General features: G+C 42.3%; 1 protein-coding gene across 3 annotated transcripts in view; it reads right to left on the bottom strand.

Moving 5' to 3' along the window:
- The window catches only part of LOC311035325 (exocyst complex component 6B-like), a 132,309-nt gene that overhangs the window by 97,772 nt on the left and 14,521 nt on the right, over positions 1-20,016 (bottom strand). For all 3 annotated transcript variants that reach the window (XR_014599695.1, XR_014599696.1, XM_084043460.1), the window contains exons 2-6: positions 17,195-17,360; positions 16,463-16,510; positions 15,825-15,915; positions 14,930-14,975; positions 6,529-6,733 (exon numbers count right to left, since the gene is read on the bottom strand). Coding sequence is in view for 1 of the 3 variants with exons in the window: in XM_084043460.1 (XP_083899586.1) it covers positions 6,529-6,733; positions 14,930-14,975; positions 15,825-15,915; positions 16,463-16,510; positions 17,195-17,360 (556 nt within the window). In the remaining 2 variants the exon portion in view is untranslated. The remainder of the gene's footprint in view (positions 1-6,528; positions 6,734-14,929; positions 14,976-15,824; positions 15,916-16,462; positions 16,511-17,194; positions 17,361-20,016) is intronic.

The following is a 20,016-nucleotide window of genomic DNA, read 5'->3' as shown; positions in this document are numbered from 1 at the left end:
GATGACACAGAGCTGACCACTGGACCGGTACACAACACCGGTACAGGTGGAGGTGCAGACTGGAGAGTCAACACCATAATAATTATCATTATTATTATTAATTCTGCGGCAAAAGATTGAAATTACTCTGATGCACTTACTCGTATGTACATGAGATGTAACAGAGTGTGCGTGTGCGTGTGCGTGTGTGTGTGTGTGCGTGTGTGTGCGCGCGCGTGCGAGAGGGGGGTAATGCTGATAGTGAAAGAGGGATTTAACAAAAAGAAAAATGGACATAATCTGGTAGAAAGATGATAGGTGTGGATGAAGACTGCAAAGCTGAAAGACTGGGAATGCACGCGCACACACACACAATCCCAGTTATGCTCACAAACACATGCACAGCATCACACAACCACAAATGCACACACACACACACACACACACACACCCGTGCACGCACGCAGCCCTGGCACAGTGAAGGGTTCAGCTCCTTCATGCGATCTAACAGCAGTATCAGCTATCAGGAGAACGTCCACACAGTGATTAGTGGTTTGGGGGAGCCAGCGGTTTAGCTTCTGCCCCCGAGACTGCAGCTGGATTATCCAAAGTATGGCATGGGGAACCCCCGGTGGGTCACCGAGGGGTCTGCGAGGGGCACCCGGGCCGCCCGCAGACAAAAACCAATGCTGCATGTATTCATGTGATTAGGTATGGATTACCAGCTGCACGCTGCGATGCCCCGTCCGCCCTTCCTGCGCCGCTGGAGAGGCTCTGCAGGCACGCAGAATAAAGACCCTCAGAGTTCCGTGAACTGTGAGAGACCCTCGAGGGTCCGTTTTTGACACTCCTGTCCGTTGAGTGAACGCTAAAACTCTGGGAGAAGTTAGCTAATATCACGATCAGGCAACGACGTGCGCTGCCAAGTGCGAGGTTAAGCACGAGGAATTTTCTTTGGGTTGACAGCGTGACATCTCAATGAACGCTTAACGCAGAGCTACTGACTGAGAGCTTAACGCAGAAGAAATACTGACCGTTTGAGTGGTTAAAGAATATTTCAACCCCAAAATGACTTTTGACCCTATCAATTACTCACCCCGTGAAGACTTGAATTCGTGGAGATTTACTGTTTGTGTCGCATTCCTTCATGGTGAAAGAACGTTGCAAAAATGAAGAGAATATTGATTAATTGAAGAAAAAAGGGGTTACGGAGAATCCCCCTTATATGGGCATTTCCTTAAAGGAGAAGTTCACCCCCAAAAATATGTATTTTCTATCAATTACACACCCTGTGAAGCCTTGAACTCATTGACATTTTTTTGTTTTTGTCGCATTGCTAAGCCAATAATTTGATGCCAGGCTGAGTCTCCGGTAGGAGACTCATTGGAGACACTTCGAATCTCCTACTGGAGACTCCGCCATGAATGAGGTATGATGCAGTGAGTGCACTGAGGGCTGCCCTATTATAAGTGAATCACGGATCACGGATATAGGCCAGTCAATGATAGAACAGGTTAGTTCAGTAATATCAGCATTTAACACATTGGGTGCCAGGTTTTTTTAAAAACAGAGTACACTGAGTGCCAGGATTTTTAACCATTTTTTAGGAGCCGAGATACAGGCTTTTGAAGTTAACCAGAAAGTGGATTGGAGTCAAAATCTTCGGAAAATGATATCTCCTGGTGCTTAGAAGGTAAAAAAAAAATGTTTTTTTTTTTGAAAAAAATGTTTTTTTTTTTTTAAACGTATATATACGGTTTTGGCACTCCGTGTAAGTATTGCAAAAACCGTATATATACGGTTTTGGCACCCAATGTGTTAACAGTAATGTCGATACTAAAGAGGAAATAGGAACACTTTGACTCCAAACCACTTAGTAAGACTCGAACTGACTCAACTCTGTCCCGTCATTGATTACTTGGGCACCCATTAAACTACCTCTAAGATGCTAAATCAGCCTTGACCAGACGATACTTGGGAACGATTGCTGCCAGCACTAATAACATATTAGTCCTCCCCAACAAGGATTAACAAAAGCAAAACTATAATCAAAAATCTGTTAAATCACCTCCAAACACAGTTCCATCCAAGTGTCTGGTCTGGATTCTCATGACTTCCAAAACACATGCATTTCAGCGGAAACTTTAGTATTGAAAACAGCCGCAAGCGAGGAACGTGCCTGAGTGTGCGCGTGGGGTTGAGTTCACATGCGCTCGCCCAGGAGTGTGCACGTGCGCCGTTCGTGCATGAGACTTTTACACCGGAAGTGCTATAAAATATTAAGTTTTCCACGAAAACGACACAGACCAGATACACTTTGATTAAACTCTTGGAGCAATGTTGGTTCTTATAAATGTTTTTTTTACATAGTTTTGCTGGTGTTAAGCCTGGACACCTATTTTCTTTATAAGCATTCTCTTCGTTCTTGGGATTCTTCATTCACAAATGTTGACAGCAAATTTTTATTTTGTTTTAGTCATAGTCTTTTGAATAAAATTCCATTTAGTCTTAGTCATATTTTAGTTGACTGAAATGTTTTAGTTTTAGTCTAGTTTTATTTGACAAAAAATATCATGAGATTTTTATCGACTAAATCTACAGTTGATTTAGTCGACTAAAATGTATTTTAGGGAGCCAAGATACCGTTATAATGCCTGATTTATACTTAGCTGTGTGCCGGAAATAGCAGATCTACAAGCTGTGAGCTTGTAGATCGGCTATTTCCGTAGTGCGACACCCGAGCGCAACCAAGCCTAAAATGTCTTAGATCTCTTCACTAGTCCTCCATTACATTTTAATGCTAGTTTTTACTTGTTGACGAAATTGTCAATATATTTAGTCATCATAGCTTAGTTTTCATGGAGCTTTTATTTAGTTTTCATCGGTGAAAAAAGGTAGTCAACGAACATTTTTCATCAGAGTTCTAGTCGATGAAATTAACATTTCTCAGACCACAAGGCTCAGTGGCCTTGTGGTCTGAGTGTCCGGCCTGATTGGGAGGTCGGGGTTCGATTCCTCCGGCCGGGTCATACCAAAGACAAATGGGGACCCCCTGCCTCCCCGCTTGGCACTCAGCATTTAGGGTTGAATTGGGGGGTTAGGACCCTGCAACATACTACTGTAGCTTCATGTCCAGGGAGTGAAATTGTACATCAAGCTGCCTCACACTACAGAAACAGGAGATAGACGCCTACGGCATTGGTTATCAATGTGGGGTCCAGGGACCTCCAGGGGTCCTTGAGGGAGTTCCAGGGGGTCCCCAGCTAAATGATGGATAGTTAAGAACCAAAAGGAACCTTATGGGTCTGTAACACTGAGAGTGTACAAATGGAACCACATGGACCGGTTAGGGTCCATTTGGTTCCATTTGTACACTCTCAGAGTTAAATTAACATTGATTATACAATATGAATCGGGGTCCCAGATATAGAAATGGCATTAAATGGGGGTCCGTAATGTCAAACCGGGGGTCCTTGACATTAAAATGGTTGAGAATCACTGCTAGAGCCGTAAAAATTACCTTCTCTTATGGGGGTCCCTGGCATATCTTTTCAAAAGGGGGTGACACCAACAATGATTCTCGGTTAATTCAAGTCTTCACGGGGTGATAAATTCACTTTGGGGTGCAGTATTCCTTTAACACAGTTACTGACACTGAGAGGATACAAATGTAACCATTAAGGTTACAAGTACACATAACGGTCCATGTGGTGATATGTGTACCCTCTCAGAATTAGAAATGGATAGATATACACATATACATTTATTTTCCATTTGGGGGGCAAGTGGCAGGTGGTAGTTTACCACGTGCTCTGCTGCCATCTAGAGGACACAGGTAATTACAGCTTTTCCTGACATTTCCACATAACTACATAAGAGGTGTGGAATGCTACAATCGCTTTCCTGTCAATAACCGATAAACAGATGAAACATCGAAGAAAGAAAGTACAATTTGGAATTTCCCGGTAATGAGAGGCTGCAGGCATTGCAAAATGTTCTTTCTTTTTGTCTTTGTTTTTTTTCCCCCTCAGAGATAATTTGTGGAATGTTTCTTGTCTAGCCCCCTATATGTTCAGCTTTAGTAACGCATTGACTCATGAACATAAAGTTTATATATGGGGTCCTGCGGGGGTGGGGTGCATTCCTCAATAATGAAGCCACACAAATAAACAAAAGACCACACTTTCAAATATGGCTACCGCAATGGGACATAAAACATATACGTATATATCTTATGTACATACACTACTGTACTTCCTTGGGCCTTGGGAACGATGATGATGAGGTAAGTGCGGAAAAGACGTGTTCTGTGTGTGTGTGTGTGTGTGTGTGTGTGTGTGTGTGTGTGTGTGTGTGTGTGTGTGTGTGTGTGTGTGTGCCTGCGTATATGTGTGTGCGTATGTGTGCGTGTGTGTGTGTTGACAAGTGTCTCTGTCTCCTGCTGCGTCTAACATGCTTGTTTACTGGCAGCGGAACCACAGAGGACACCCACACACACATACAAACACACTCTCAACACACACACACACACACACACACACACACACACACACACACACACACACACGCACACACACACACACACACACACACACACACACACACACACACACACACACACAGACTAAAGCTGCTTCTGATTAACAGAGATGGAGCGAGAGGACAAGAGAGAGAATAAATTAAGGAGAGAAAATGAAAGAAAGATAGAGAGAGGCAGATAAAGAGAAAGGTAGGTGAAGAGATCGAGAGAGAGGGGAAAAGAGACTGAACAATAATTAATTGTATTATTATACAGGCTCATTATGGACATTGAGGAACATTAACTGACTGTAGTGTAGTTTGTTCTGAATCCTCAGACATTAACGAATACCTCAGGCAATGTGGTATACCAAAGCGGGGGCGCGCGCACACACACACACAGGGGATTGACGGTAACGGTTGCCGGATTGACGTGGCAAGTAAATAAAACGTTCGGGCAAGTGGAGTTTGCACGGAATGCACTTGCCCGACGGGAAGTGCATTCAGTCTTCATTAAATATTATAGCCTATTTATGAAGAACAATGCTACTGCTAACTAGCAGTTGCACTCATTCTGGTTTTTCAAAGTGACCGTCGCCACTCTGCACAGTCTGCAGTTATCGATTGTATTTAACATTAATTTGTTGTCCAAGCACACATTTTACCTATCATTTTATAATGGACAAGTTGCTTTTCAGGCAAGTGGGCATGACCTTTGGGCAAGTAGAACATGACCTGTACTTGACCAACGGACACACACACACACACACACACACACACACACACACTTAATTTGAAACCAGACCAAATTAAAATAATGTGGACTCACAGAGACAAAGAAAGAAAGAGAGATATAAGTATATAGGTATAAGTTAGGTATAAGAACGATTATTTTCATAATCGATCTGTCAATTCCTTTTCCGATTAGTCAATTAAGCTCGGAGCTCAGCTTGGTGTTGATATTATCAAGGTGAATTGTTGTAAAGTACTTGCTTTTTTCCCCCACATACGGGAATTATATTTCACCCGATATGTTGTTTGCTCAAGTAATGGCAAAGTATGTTTTATTACGGAATGAGATCTTCAACTGTGAATTGTGTCGACATGAGGATGAGGTCATAACTGCACAGCAAAATCCTGCTAATAATTTAACTCTGGGAGTGTATGAATGGAACCAAACGGACCCTAAAGCCACATGTTTGCTCCGTCGCACGATGGTGCCGTGCCGCGTGCCAAAAATGGCCGAGAATATCGGACCTACAAGCTATAACGTGTGAGCTTGTAGGTTGGAAGCTTTTATGGAAGATGCTTCTGAACATGCATTCTATAGCTAGTTTGACCAATTCAAACACACTTTAACTCTTTGCCTGCCATGACGATATTTCTCGCCTTTTTCTGCTATGGCGCAGCCTGCCATGGACGAGAAAGAAAGTTTTGGACGAGAAAAAGTTTTTTTTTCTTTTTTTCCCCACAGAACCAGGAGATAACGTGATCCAAAGATTTACTGCTCCATTCACTACCTGGTTAATTTATTTGGGAAATAATCTGTATCTCGGCTCCTGTGTTTCACTATGTATTTTTGGCCAGAGATGCTATTTTTAACAATAACAAGCGAACCGGAGGTTGCGATGACATTTTTTTTTTTTTTTTTCAGTGAAACCCTCCGTGATTAGCAACCATGAGGGGATCGATCATACTGGAGATAAATATTCTGTGACTACTTGAAAAGGTAAGAAAATCAAAAAATCTCTGGCAGTCTTGGCCTTATCTAGTAGTATATACTCTGGCAGTTAAATAGTTCATATGATCTATTCTACTGCTAGTATGAGCACTGCTATTACTTAAAATATCTACGTAATAACCAAAAACAGCAGATCTACAAGCTCACAACGCGTCGCAGACGCGCCACAGACGTCTCTGCCTCTAATCCATGGCATCCACTAGGTTCCATTTGTATACTCTCAAAATGAATGTGCGTGTACAGTATGTGTATGTGCGTGTGCACACAAGCACTTGGATGCGCGTCCTAACCTGTTTGATGGCGGTCTCGCCGATCTTGTCGGAGTGTTTCCTGATGCTCTCCAGGAAGTCTCGCAGCTGGCTCATGGCGGTGTCTCTGATCTCCTGCCTCAGCGTGGGGATGTTGCCGGCCATGATCGTACAGAAGCGGTACCCTCCGGCTCTGGGAAGACACGTGTGTTCCAACTGCTCCAGGGTCCGCAGGGCTGGGTAGTATCTACACACAAATCACAATACGATAAGGCTGTCACGATTATGACATTTTGCTCGACGATTAATCGTCACTCAAATGATTGCGATTGACGATTTAATTGTGTTTCTGTCGTTGAACATTTTTAACATGGAAATGATTCTGACGATTATGCAAAAAAATATTGCGATTATCCTACTATAATTCTAGTAACCTCACCTCTGTCTGTAGTGGTGAATGAAGCTACCCGGTTCTCCTCATAGTTAGGGAATTTTAGCAATATGTGTGGACCATCTGTGAAAAAATTTACTACCAATAGCTTTCTTCACCAATGTGTTCTTATAGGTGTCTAGCATCACCTCTCAATTAATGCAAACCCAAATCCTCGTGGAAAATCCTGGAGAGCCAATCAAAGTTAAGGAGCCCAGAGGGCTTTGGTGAAAAATATTTAAAAAAATAAAAGTCTAAAATGAACTTGTGAGGTGTCTAACTAGGGGGTTTCAGGGGTGCTGAATCCATTCCAACCATTATTTTTGAGTAAAAATGTCTCCCTGGCCATCTAATATTGGTATATTGGTTATTGTTAGTGTATAATCAGTGTATAATCAATGGTAAGGGATTGGGGTGTTGTTGAATTGATTCTATTCTGAAAAACAAAATAAGAAAATATTGCTAAACACTTGATGAGAGTTTACTGTGCACATGCTCAGTGGGATACACTGTCTGAATGTGGGAAAGGAGCGGGAGTGTTGCATCCTGGCAAATATGTCTGGACGATTTTAAGGTACGGTAGTTTATCTACTTTTTTGCATTTATTTTCCTCTGCTGGCAAAGTTTTTGATTACTGTGAATGTAGATGTCAATTTTCTCTAGCCCATTGCTTACATTGAACAACCATTAGTTAAACAATCATGACACTTGTCTTTTAGTAGACAACATGGAAGAGGATTCTGTAGCTTGTGGCTTAAGGTGCTTCATCTGTGGTGGTCCTGAGACTGAGATTCAAAAGTCACCCAAAAAGGCTATGCACATTTTTTGTCTTATTCTGAGAGTGTGGATGATGCAGCATTAATCAGAAGACTTCATGAGGACTGGAAAAACTGAGATGACCCCAAACTAAGATACCATTTGGAATGCAAAACCGAGCTATACAGTCGTGCAAGAAGTACAGTATATCCACTGGATATCGTACGTTTTTTTTTTTCATTTTGATGAAAGTTGCCACTTGCAGATTTCAATTCTATTCTATGTTGTGAGTGACATCATAATTTAATAAAAAACTTTAAACATAATCTATTCTTTAGCGCAAGATGAGCAAGTCCAACGGCCAGACAGGAAGAAAAGACGCAGGGCATTGTCTGGGTCAAGTAGTTCAAGTGCTAGCTGGCACACATGATCTACCATAATACTTGCATCCTTTGCAATGAAGGTATCAGTGTTGGCACATTGAAAAGAAACCCTGGTAAGTCTTTTGTATGTAAGATTCAAATGAATTTTGATAATTGTTTTTCTTGCTCCTCATTGTAGGCTTCCACTCAAAGTCAAATAATTTAATCATGCACATATTGTATGTGGCTACCTTTTATCCAGACAGAGCTTGGCAGTTGTATCATGCACCTGATAATGTCTACCAGGGCAGACTGAAAAGGAGTTTGATGCAGAGAGCAAAGCGACAAGGTGATGACTGGCGACTTGAAGTCGCTGGTCGCCTGGTGGCAGAAGAGGCAGTATATCATATTCGATGCAGAAGAGACTTTGAGAACCCTGTTACAAAGTCTGACGTAACATTATATGGATACACAATACAGCTGTACAATACAACTCACATTTCTTATCCTTTGTTAGTCCCCCTCATTCCTGGACCCATATCAATCTTGCAGAATACATTATTTTGAAGTCAAAAGTTTCACTATTAAAAAATATATTTCTTCCCTCAGGATAAGAAATGTGAGTTGTATTGTACAGCTGTATTGTGTATCCATATAATGTTACCTCAGACTTTGTAACAGGGTTCTCAAAGTCTCTTCTGCATCGAATATGATATACTGCCTCTTCTGCCACCAGGCGACCAGCGACTTCAAGTCCCCAGTCATCACCTCGTCGCTTTGCTCTCTGCATCAAACTCCTTTTCAGTCGGTCCTGGTAGACATTATCAGGTGCACGATACAACTGCCAAGCTCTGTCTGGATAAAAGGTAGCCACATACAGTATGTGCATGATTAAATTATTTGACTTTGAGTGGAAGCCTACAATGAGGAGCAAGAAAAACAATTATCAAAATTAATTTGAATCTTACATACAAAAGACTTACCAGGGTTTCTTTTCAATGTGCCAACATTGATACCTTCATTGCAAAGGATGCAAGTATTATGGTAGATCAAGTGTGCCAGCTAGCACTTGACCTACTTGACCCAGACAATGCCCTGCGTCTTTTCTTCCTGTCTGGCCGTTGGACTTGCTCATCTTGCTCTAAAGAATAGATTATGTTTAAAGTTTTTATTAAAGTATGATGTCACTCACAACATATAATAGGATTGAAATCTGCAAGTGGCAACTTTCATCACAATGAAAAAAAACGTACGATATCCAGTGGATATACTGTACTTCTTATACTGTATAGCTCTGTTTTGCATTCCAAATGGTATCTTAGTTTGGGGTCATCTCAGTTTTTCCAGTCCTCATGAAGTCTTCTGATTAATGCTGCATCATCCACACACTCAGAATAAGACAAAAAATGTGCATAGCCTTTTTGGGTGACTTTTGAATCTCAGTCTCAGGACCACCACAGATGAAGCACCTTAAGCCACAAGCAGCAGAATCCTCTTCCATGCTGTCTACTAAAAGACAAGTGTCATGATTGTTTAACTAATGGTTGTTCAATGTAAGCAATAGGGTAGAGAAAATTGACATCTAAATTCACAGTAATCAAAAGCTTTGCCAGCAGAGGAAAATAAATGCCAAAAAGTAGATAAACTACCGTACCTTAAAATCGTCCAGACATATTTGCCAGGATGCAACACTCCCGCTCCTTCCCCACATGCAGACAGTGTATCCCACTGAGCATGTGCACAGTAGGTGTACAGTAGGTGTACTCTTAACAAGTGTTTAGCAATATTTTCTTATTTTATTTTTCAGAATAGAATCAATTCAACAACACCCCAATCCCCTACCATTGATTATACACTGATTATACACTAACAATAACCAATATACCAATATTAGATGGCCAGGGAGACATTTTTACTCAAAAATAATGGTTGGAATGGATTCAGCACCCCTGAAAACCCCTAGTTAGACACCTCAAAAGTTCATTTTAGACTTTTAATTTTTTTAATAGCTTTCACCCAAGCCCTCTGGGCTCCTTAACTTTGATTGGCTCTCCAGGATTTTCCACTAGGATTTGGGTTTGCATTAATTGAGAGGTGATGCTAGACACCTATAAGAACACATTGGTGAAGAAAGCTATTGGTAGTACATTTTTTCACAGATGGTCCACACATATTGCTAAAATTCCCTAACTATCAGTGGCTGGAGCAATTGCTCTGATTTTGCACACAGCCATTGACCATTACCATCTGAACTTAACTGTGAAGCCCGTTTTTCAATTTCATCAAATCTCAGCTTCTTATTAGCGTTTATGTGTGAAAGAATGTCGCCTCCCGGGTTGCCAGATCATGTGCGCATATCCCCCCACGGATGCGTCGACCGGGTATGGTCTAGTGTAAAATAATTGCGATTAGGCAATTATGTAATAACTGTGACAGGCCTAACAGTAATTGTTCACAGTTTTACAAGAATTACAAAATGTTTTCTTTTTTTTTTTCATGCGTACTCAATTGTTTCGTGGTATTCCGCAAAGCTAAACATATAGAAAACAGCTCAACCCTCTGGCGTATGGCATTTTGTGTTAATTTATTTCAGGGATTGATTACAAAGCATCTGAACGAGGTGTTATTGAGTTGTACCAGACAGATTCTAAAGTCAGTTTCTAACTTCTATGAGGACAGAGATCCTACTGGTTCACCTGCCAGTGAGGAGCCCCCACCGGGAGGACAGAGTACCTCCGTCTCACTCCTCCCGACCAACATTCCCTGCTGACAGATGCCCCCCCCCCAGTGCGTAGGAATATGTGCAGTGACAAATATCACCCTCCCCACATATATTCCCTCCCCGAACACAGGCCAACTGTGTTTGTATAGTCTAAACAAAGTATTACATAATTATTAAATACAAAGACATGTAAACGAGCATTCATTAAATATGATAACTCGCAGCAGATCTAACGTGCATGTAATCTAGCAGCATTGGCGGTGAAAGCAAATGACTGTGTCCACAAACTATTGCATTATCAGTGTTTCCCTCAGTTAACTTTCTTTTTTTTGCATTTGGAATCCATAGCGTAGCAGGGAATCCCACACCGCTTTGTTTGCACAAGCCACCTGGGCTGGCGCCTCGCCAATAAATGTGTTGCAGGCTATGACACAAATTTTAGTTGACATAAATGCTGAAACTTTTTATTTATCCCACAATCTTTTAACAATATTGGAGGACGTAAGAATGTATGTGTCATGTTTGACCTACTACAGCAACGACGAATTAAAAAAAAAATGTGACAAAAATAAACATTGTTAATTTCCATATATTTTTTGTAAAGCTACACTGGGGAGGGGTTAAAGACCCACATGTGGCTCCTGAGCCGCAGGTTTCTGACCCACGGTATTAGTCGCCCGACAAAGCCGGATGCACCGCGGTGGAATCGAACCCCCAGACTCCGCGTGGTGGGGAACTACTTTGCCACCGAACCACCCGAGCACAACGTATTCATTCTCTAACCTTATCTCCCTAAAATATTAAATGTCAGATGAATAAGACAATCTAAATCATCGCGCTACTTAGCACTCTGCATCTATATGTGGAAACTAACAGTATGTAACCAGGTCTGACACTACCAACAATAACATACAATAAAACAAGTAGATGGATAAGTTCCATACAGCGAAACAGCATTGGTCTACAACTGAACACACACACACACACACACACACACACACACACACACAACATTTACAAGCAATGATTGTTAGCTGCAATAATATGTAAAATTGATATAGTGTACCCAAAGACGCTTTACATGGGGGGGGGAGACAACAAAAATGCTAAGAAAAAGGTAAGAAAAGGCTAGGACTATGGAATAAAAGCAATAAAAACAGTGGAGCAGTGAAACAGGGGAGTGCAGTTAGCTGGGGAAAGCGAGTAGGTGGATTTTGAGATCCGTTTTGAAGGTTTGCAGGGCTTCTCTGATAGTATTGGGGAGTGCATTACACAGGATGCACTCCCCAAAACAAAAGGCTCCATCACCCCAGGTACGGTACGTGGTCTTCGGGAGAGGGAGGGGACTACGAAAAGGCAGGGGGGAGCCGCGACATTACAAAGTCTAAACCAGTTGTGCTATACAACGCGGAAGTGCCTTTTTCAAACAACCGCGGACTATTTCTTTTCGCCGATAAAGTATAGTTTTGGAGCGACATTACAAAGTCTAAACCAGTTGTGCTATACAACGCGGAAGTGCCTTTTTCAAACAACCGCGGACTATTTCTTTTCGCCGATAAAGTATAGTTTTGGACCATGACGGAGGCGCGCCGACTCAGCAGACCTTGAGGCCGAGGAGACGCGCCCGAGCGCCTCCAGGCGCGAGTGCCCGCGTCGACCGGCCAATGGTCTGCTAGTCGACTCAGCGCCGTTCGAGTTATGTACCGATAGGGACAGAATAGTAAATAATGTTTTGGTGAGAGCGTTTGCCCCAACTGTCACTCAAAGTGGCTACTGGCCAATCACAGCGCGTCCTTGCACAAGCGTATTGGCCAATCATGCACAACTGGTTTAGACTATGGAGTCACGCGGGGGAGCCAGATTGTTCAGTGCTCTATAGGTTGTGAGAAGTATTTTATACTACATATGTACTGAATATATGCTTGTGCGCGCGCACACACACACACACACACACACACACACACACACACACACACACACACACACACAGAAAGAGAAGTGTATTAGTGAAGATGGACGGACTATTGGGGAAGCGAGAACTGTGTAGAAATAACACACATAAATAAATCACAGAAACACACTGACAGACATTCACACACAAATAAATACACACCACAGCCGCAATGAGCAACACGATATCCCCTTGACACCAAACACACACACCTCCTGGACGGGGTGTGTGTGTGTGTGTGTGTGTGTGTGTGTGTGTGTGTGTGTGTGTGTGTGTGTGTGTGTGTGTGTGTGTGTGTGTGTGTGTGTGTGTGTGTGTGTGTGTGTGTGTGTGTGTGTGTGTGTGTGTGTGTGTGTGTGTGTGTGTGTGTGTTGTTGGCTGACCTGCTCCTGTACCTCTCAGCCCAACAGGAGAAAAAAACACCAACAAAGTAATAATTTATGACCCAACAGACTCACTGCTACAGGTCAACGCCAGGACAGCGAGAGAGAGAGAGAGACAGAGAGAGAGAGAGAGAGAGAGGCAGGAGGGTATTAGAGAAAAGAGACGGAGCTGAAGGAAAAGGGGTGATGGGAGATCAAGATTGGGGAACAGAGAAGCAGTTGTGCAGTATTCTAAGTGCAGTTGCTCCACCTTGTGGTGGACTGGAGGAACAACAACAGAATGACTGTCCACTTACTACATAGTAAGTAGTAAGTGGACAGTAAGTAGTAAGTAACGCTTGTCGAGAATACAAGAACACTCGCCCCAAAACACGCTCGCCCCGGGTCTAATCCGGCGACCGCGGAGTGGTCACCACCAGGTGTTCCTAAACGTCACCTCAGTAAAACTATAGCTAAACCTAACCTTATTCCTAACCACAGCAAAACGAATACAAGAACCGCTGGGGGCGAGCGGTCCACGAAAAAAACGGGGGGTGAGTGTTTTGGGGCGAGTGTTCTGGTTACCCTTGTCGAGCCATGTGGCCCATAGGGCGGGAGCCTATCTCCCCGCCATGATGTAAATGACACCCCCTGGACATGACAATAGTATGTAGCAGGGGCATTGGGTCCCATTTTTATAATCTTTGAATTAAACCCCAACCTCCCAATCTCCGGGCGGACCCGGTAACCACAAGGCCACTGAGTTGGTCCACTAGAGCAGTGGTTCTCAAACTTTTTCATGTCAAGGACCCCCAAATTGACACTTATTAGCCCGCGGACCCCCATTTGAAAAGATAAGCCAGGGACCCCCATAAGAGAAGATTTTTACGGCTCTAGCAGTGATTTTCAACCATTTTAATTTCAAGGACCCCCAGTTTGACATGCTGCTGACCACATTTAATGGCATCTCTATCTCTGGGACCCCAATTTGTATTGTAAAATCAATGTTAATTTAACTCTGAGAGTGTACAAATGGAACCAAATGGACCCGTTAGGGTCCATTTGGTTCCATTTGTACGCTTTCAGAGTTACAGACCCATAAGGGTCCATTTGGTTCCTATCCATCATTTTAGCTTCAAAGATCCCCATAACTCTGAGAGTGTAGAAATTTAACCAAATTAACCAAAGTCCATTTGGAACCCCCTTAAGGAATCCTGAGGATCCCTGGACCCCACAATGGGCACCACTGACATAACAGGTTCAAACATCACTGTTGGCCGGGGTTACGAACGGCTGACGGACAATATATTGATTTTTATGTTTAGCAATCGACTAATCAGTTTAGCGACGGGTCATGTAAACATTCCCCCCAAAAATTTGAATGCTTGTTTTTGTTGTAAAATGTAAAAGTTGAAATCTACATTTTAGGTTCCGCCTCAAAAGGGGAGCCGATACAACTATACAACTTTCTGTCTTGTGATTGTGCGTCTTGAGTTGGACATGACTGATCGGTGTCAGTGGGTCACACATAAGATGTGGGTGAAAGAGAGAGGGAGAGGGAGGAAGGGAGAGAAAGGGGGAGGTAGGGAGAGGAAGAGGGAATCAGAGGCTATGGCTACGTGGGGGTCCTTGGCATGGAAAACATTGGGACACCATGAAATAGGATATGTCTGGGGTGTCTGCGACACATCATCAGTGTGCTGGTCATGAAAAGATGGCGTCTTTGAAGCCGATTTTTCCTCTGATCTGGGTCTTTTGTCAGCGATGTCGGGCTACAATCGTGTAGTTTGAACTACGCGTTAGACAAACTGTATAAATACAGAACACCACAAGACAAAAGGAAAAAGGAAATAGTCATACCTTTTGGTCCGCATCTGCTCCTGTAGTTTGCTGTACATATCGAGGACTAAGGGGGAAAAGAACAAATATACACAAATTATTTAATTTGAGGAGATGAGGCCTGTGTATGCGCGTGCGTGTGCATGCGTGTGTGTGTGTGTGTGTGTGTGTGTGTGAGAGCGTGCATACCTGGTAGGCATGGTGTTACTTTGTATATAGGGTGGGGGGGGGGGTGTGTGTGTGTGTGTGTGTGTGTGTGTGTGTGTGTGTGTGTGTGTGTGTGTGTGTGTGTGTGTGTGTGTGTGTGTGTGTGTGTGTTATGTGTACCCTCTCAGAATTACAAATGGATGACTATACACAGACATACATTTCTTTTCCATTTGGGGGGCAAGTGGCAGGTGGTAGTTTACCACTTGCTCTGCTGCAATCTAGAGGACACAGGTAATTAGCTATACCTGACAGTTCCACATAACTACATAAGAGATGTGGAATGATACAGTTGTGTTCCTGTCAATAACCGATAAACAGATGAAACATCGGGAAGAAAGAAAGTATAATTTGGAATTTCTCGGTAATGAGGCTGCAGGCATTTCAGTAGTTTTTTAGTTTTTTCTTCTTTGCCCCCCCCCCCCCTTCAAGAGATAATTTCTGGAATGTTTCTTGTCTAGCCCCCTATATGTTCAGCTTTAGTAACGCATTGACTCATGAACATAAAGTTTATATATGGGGTCCTAGGGGGGTGGGGTGCATTCCTCAATAATGAAGCCACACAAAAGACCACACTTTCAACTATGGCTACCGCAAAACATATACGTATATCTTCTGTGCATACACTACTTCCTTGGGCCTTGGGAACGATGATGAGGTAAGTGCGGAAAAGACGTGTTCTTTGGGTGTGTGTGCTGTGTGCGCATACCTGGTAGACATTGTGCTAGTTTGTCTATAGTAGAAGCGATGTTTCTTTGCTGAAGCCGACACACTTTCAGCTCCTCCATAGACTGCATAAGCTGAATGAAGGAAAGAGAGAGGAGAAGATTAACCAATTGTTTTATTGATTAGCCCGGGGGACAGCATTGGGCAACCATCTGTCCATGTGAGAAGGTTTCTTTTTTTTTTTTTTTTTTTTTTTTTACAGTGATTTCATTTAAAAAAGGGGGGTGTATATTTAAGTATCAATTTTCATTCCATGTGGTTGATAATGACAGTTGTTTTTCTTTCCCAGTTGTCTTTGATGCAGTTTCTTTAAAGTTATGTTCTGGAAACTCAATGAACAAATTGTAAGAAATTTCTACTCGATCGATTGACTAATAATGACTTAGTCCAAGATAATAGATTTATGCTCAGATGATTCCAGATAGGAACCATTCATATGTTGTCAAGGGGGAATGGACATAAGACAGTAATACTATCTGGGAATTGGAAATAAAGAGGGCATCGAGTTTTCTTTTCAGCATGAAACACATGGCCCCTGGCATCTACTTCGACATACAGTACAGTACCAGCAAGCCACGACCTGATTGGCTGAAATGTCACTCCATTAGCCAATCAGCTTACCTCTTTGCCGTCATCCTGAAGACGCTTGTTGGTTTCCGTCACCTGACTCTAACATACAAAAAAAAACATAAACATATCAGAGAAAATCTCCACCTTGTTCAGTCTCTCTCTCTCATTATTATAGTTAAAGGTAGGGTAAGTGATATTATTAGTGTTTTTTTTTTGTTGTAAAAAAGTCATAGCTCTATATTGTGATTGTAATCATTGTTATAGAGTGTTTGTTCAGTAACAGGGGCCTCCTCGTCTCTCCAGCTCTTTAATACACAGAAAATGTGTGGGTTCTCTCTCCTGATTGGATAAAAGTGGTATCCCGAGCTGAAAATGCACTTGATGTTTATTAAAGAGATGGAGAGACAGGGAAACTCCTGTTACTGAACACACACACACACACACACACACACACACACATATCACTTACCCATACCTTTAACTAAAACTAACAAAACTAAAAAAACAAAAACATTTAATGAACTGAAACAAAAATAATATCGAGGCTTTACACAAAAATTATAACTGAAACTCATTCAAACTAACTAAAATCACAGAGAAATTGTCCTTAGTTTTAGTCTTTGTCAGTATGCAATATCATATGGCAGATATAAACTAGCAACCCCACTTTAAAAACGAATAAAAAACGGAACTTAAATTGATACATGAAGTCATAACAAAATGAAAATAAAAAACAACAAACATTTCAAAACTATAAACGTGTACGTGTCTCTGCCTCATTACCTTCAGTTTCTGGGCCTCTCCTCGTACTTTGAGCAGTTCAGTGATGGAGTCCACAAAGCCTTGGAAGTGATGGTTACACATCTTCTCAATCTCTCGGTCGTGGTTCCTGATCCGACCGTCCAGCTTCTCCATGAACAGCCCATGTTCCTGTCCATCATACACTGACCTGGGTAGAGGGAGGGACACAGTCATCACAGGTGTAAATATAGTGGGTGAAATTGTTTTTTGTACAGTATCTGGCTCCATCATTTGCATTAAGTAGTCCACATAAGTAAAGTAATCCACATAAAGGAATATACAGGTAATCCACATAAAGGAAAGAGTCAAACATAAAGGAATGTATTCATGGAATAAAGCAAAAATAAAATCTCACTACTGAAAATGTTTGTATGACCCCCACAAACACACACACACACACACACACACACACACACACACACACACACGTGCTGTTTCCTGAACAATTAACACAATATGTAAAATAAAATTATGATGTTTTAGTAATATTGTTCCTGCTGTTCTACATACTGCCAACCAGGTGAAGAAATCACAGATTGAGGCTTTAACCTTTGCGTTTATATGAAATATCCAAGACGATTAAGATGCAGAAGACAATTTAGCACGTTCATTGAAATGGGTGCATTTACAGGATGCATCCAGCAGGGGGCAACGTATTAACGCTGTTTAAACTTTAAAAGTCTGCAGCCAGACAGAGCTGCAACATTCACACGATACACATACCAGAGACAAAGTAGGAGACAAAATTAATAAAAACAGGATTTGATGTAATCATAGACATCAGGAAAGCTTGATGTTTATCCCACCCACACAAGCTTGATTTATGACATTGTACATGATCTGTCAAGCACAAATAGTCAGTCTTCCGCTCCCAATTAGCAACAAGTATGCACTATGCACACAGGCATACATGCACACATGTTTACACACACACACACACACACACACACACACACACACACCTGAGGGTGGTGTGTTACATCCACCCTTTCCCTTGTTGACCAGGAAATGCCCGACTTGTACAATAGTGTGACATCACAAAGAACTTCCTACACACATACAGTTCCATTTTTGGCACCTGTGCGTGTGTGTCCGTGTGTGTGGGTGTGTGTGTGTGCGCGCACATAAGTCTGCCAAGGTCCATAGTCTGTCTAACCACAGGCTTAAACAAACAAGCGTACGGGCGCTACCTACAGGAGTTCCCCCGGCGACTGCTCCATTGTCAGCAGCATCATGATTCATGCATGACAACCTGCTGGAGGAGTACAGAGCCCTGGTGAAGAGCTTTATAGGGGGGGGACAGACAACCACCACCTCAGGACCAACCCCCCCCCCCCCCAAACTTTTCAGGACGCGAAACCGTCCAAACAAATCATATTTTAACTGAAGCTTGGAATTGTAGGCATTACATTTAGTTTTGACTCGGTTCCGCAGATACATATTGTGAAAATAGCCTAACTACAAGCTCACAACGCCGTGTACATTTTTTGAATAGTTTGTTGGTTACTTTTTATACTTTGTATTACTATTTTTATTTTAGAGGTATTAAAAAGTTATTAAATTGTAACTTTAGAATTGTGCAGATACCCTGTATTCACTTATACTGTATGTTGGTTTGTTTACTGTTCAGTAAGAAAACAATGTTGCACATTATGCTAAACATCTGGGGACCCCCCCCACAATAATTTGGGGACCCAACAGATTGGGAACCACTGAATAGAGGCCCCCCAAACTCTCACCTCAATCCTAGGGGAGGAGATGGTGGACACGCTCATCATAGTGTTATCGCCGGATATTTACTGAAAAGTATAGGGGGTGCCGATAGCTGAGTGGTTAAGGCGTGTATAGTACCACTTTAGGCTATGATGCCTGATAGTGAGTCCTGGGTTCGATTCCCTAGCGCCGCAGCCCTTTGCTGCCTGTCACTCCCTGACTCTCTCTCCCCATTTCCTGTCTCTCTCCACTGTGTAATATCAATAAAAGATATCATGACAAAAAAATCCAATGTAGGTTAAAAATAATAATAATAGTAGCTGAGATTATATTTTATAATCCGAAAAAGCCTTCTGTTGATGATTTAAGGTTGTATATTCAATCAGTGTTTTCAGAGGGAGGTTCTAGCTGTAGAACAAATAAAAGTTGGGAAAATGATGAATCAAAATAAACATCTCACTACATTTAAGTAGTTTGAACCGATACGTTAGGCTCAGTAGGCTTAGTAAGAATAATAAGAATACAATGTTATTTAGAAGTCTGCATCTGCACCCAGAATCAAAGTTACTGTCTAACAGGTGTAAAGTAAACCCGACTGTAAACTTTGCAATCGCAATGCCAGTATTGATTATTGATCGATTTGACCAAGCAATTGATCAGTTTTCTGCGATAACGTCAATACCGTGAATCCCTAAAAATACATGTTCTTGGGAGTGAACACGTGAACAGCAAAGCAGACTGGACCGACAACTCTGAGGCCCTCTACAGGAAGACATAGAGCAAGATGTTCTTCCTGAGGAGGCTCAGATCATTCAATGTGTGCAACAGGCTGCCTCAGATGTAGTCTGTAGTAGCCGGTGTCCTCGTCTATGTCGTGGTGTGTTGGGGGATAACATCAACATAACATCACTTCAAGGGAACTTGTGTTGATGCTACTGAACAATGCGGTGAGGAAGGCCAGCTCCGTTGTTGGGAGTTAAAATGGACAGGCTGGAGTTGGTTGCAGAGGGAAGGCTGAAGAGGAGGCTGAACGCTATCCTAGTGAACCCCTCCCATCGCCTCTGGGAGGAGCTAGCGAGGATGAGTAGCTT

The sequence above is a fragment of the Gymnoscopelus microlampas genome, assembly GCF_963454915.1.
Source record: "Gymnoscopelus microlampas genome assembly, chromosome: 19".
Classification (NCBI taxonomy): Eukaryota; Metazoa; Chordata; class Actinopteri; order Myctophiformes; family Myctophidae; genus Gymnoscopelus; species Gymnoscopelus microlampas.
Note: the sequence above shows the minus strand (reverse complement) of the source record. Positions and strands in the feature narration are given on the sequence as shown.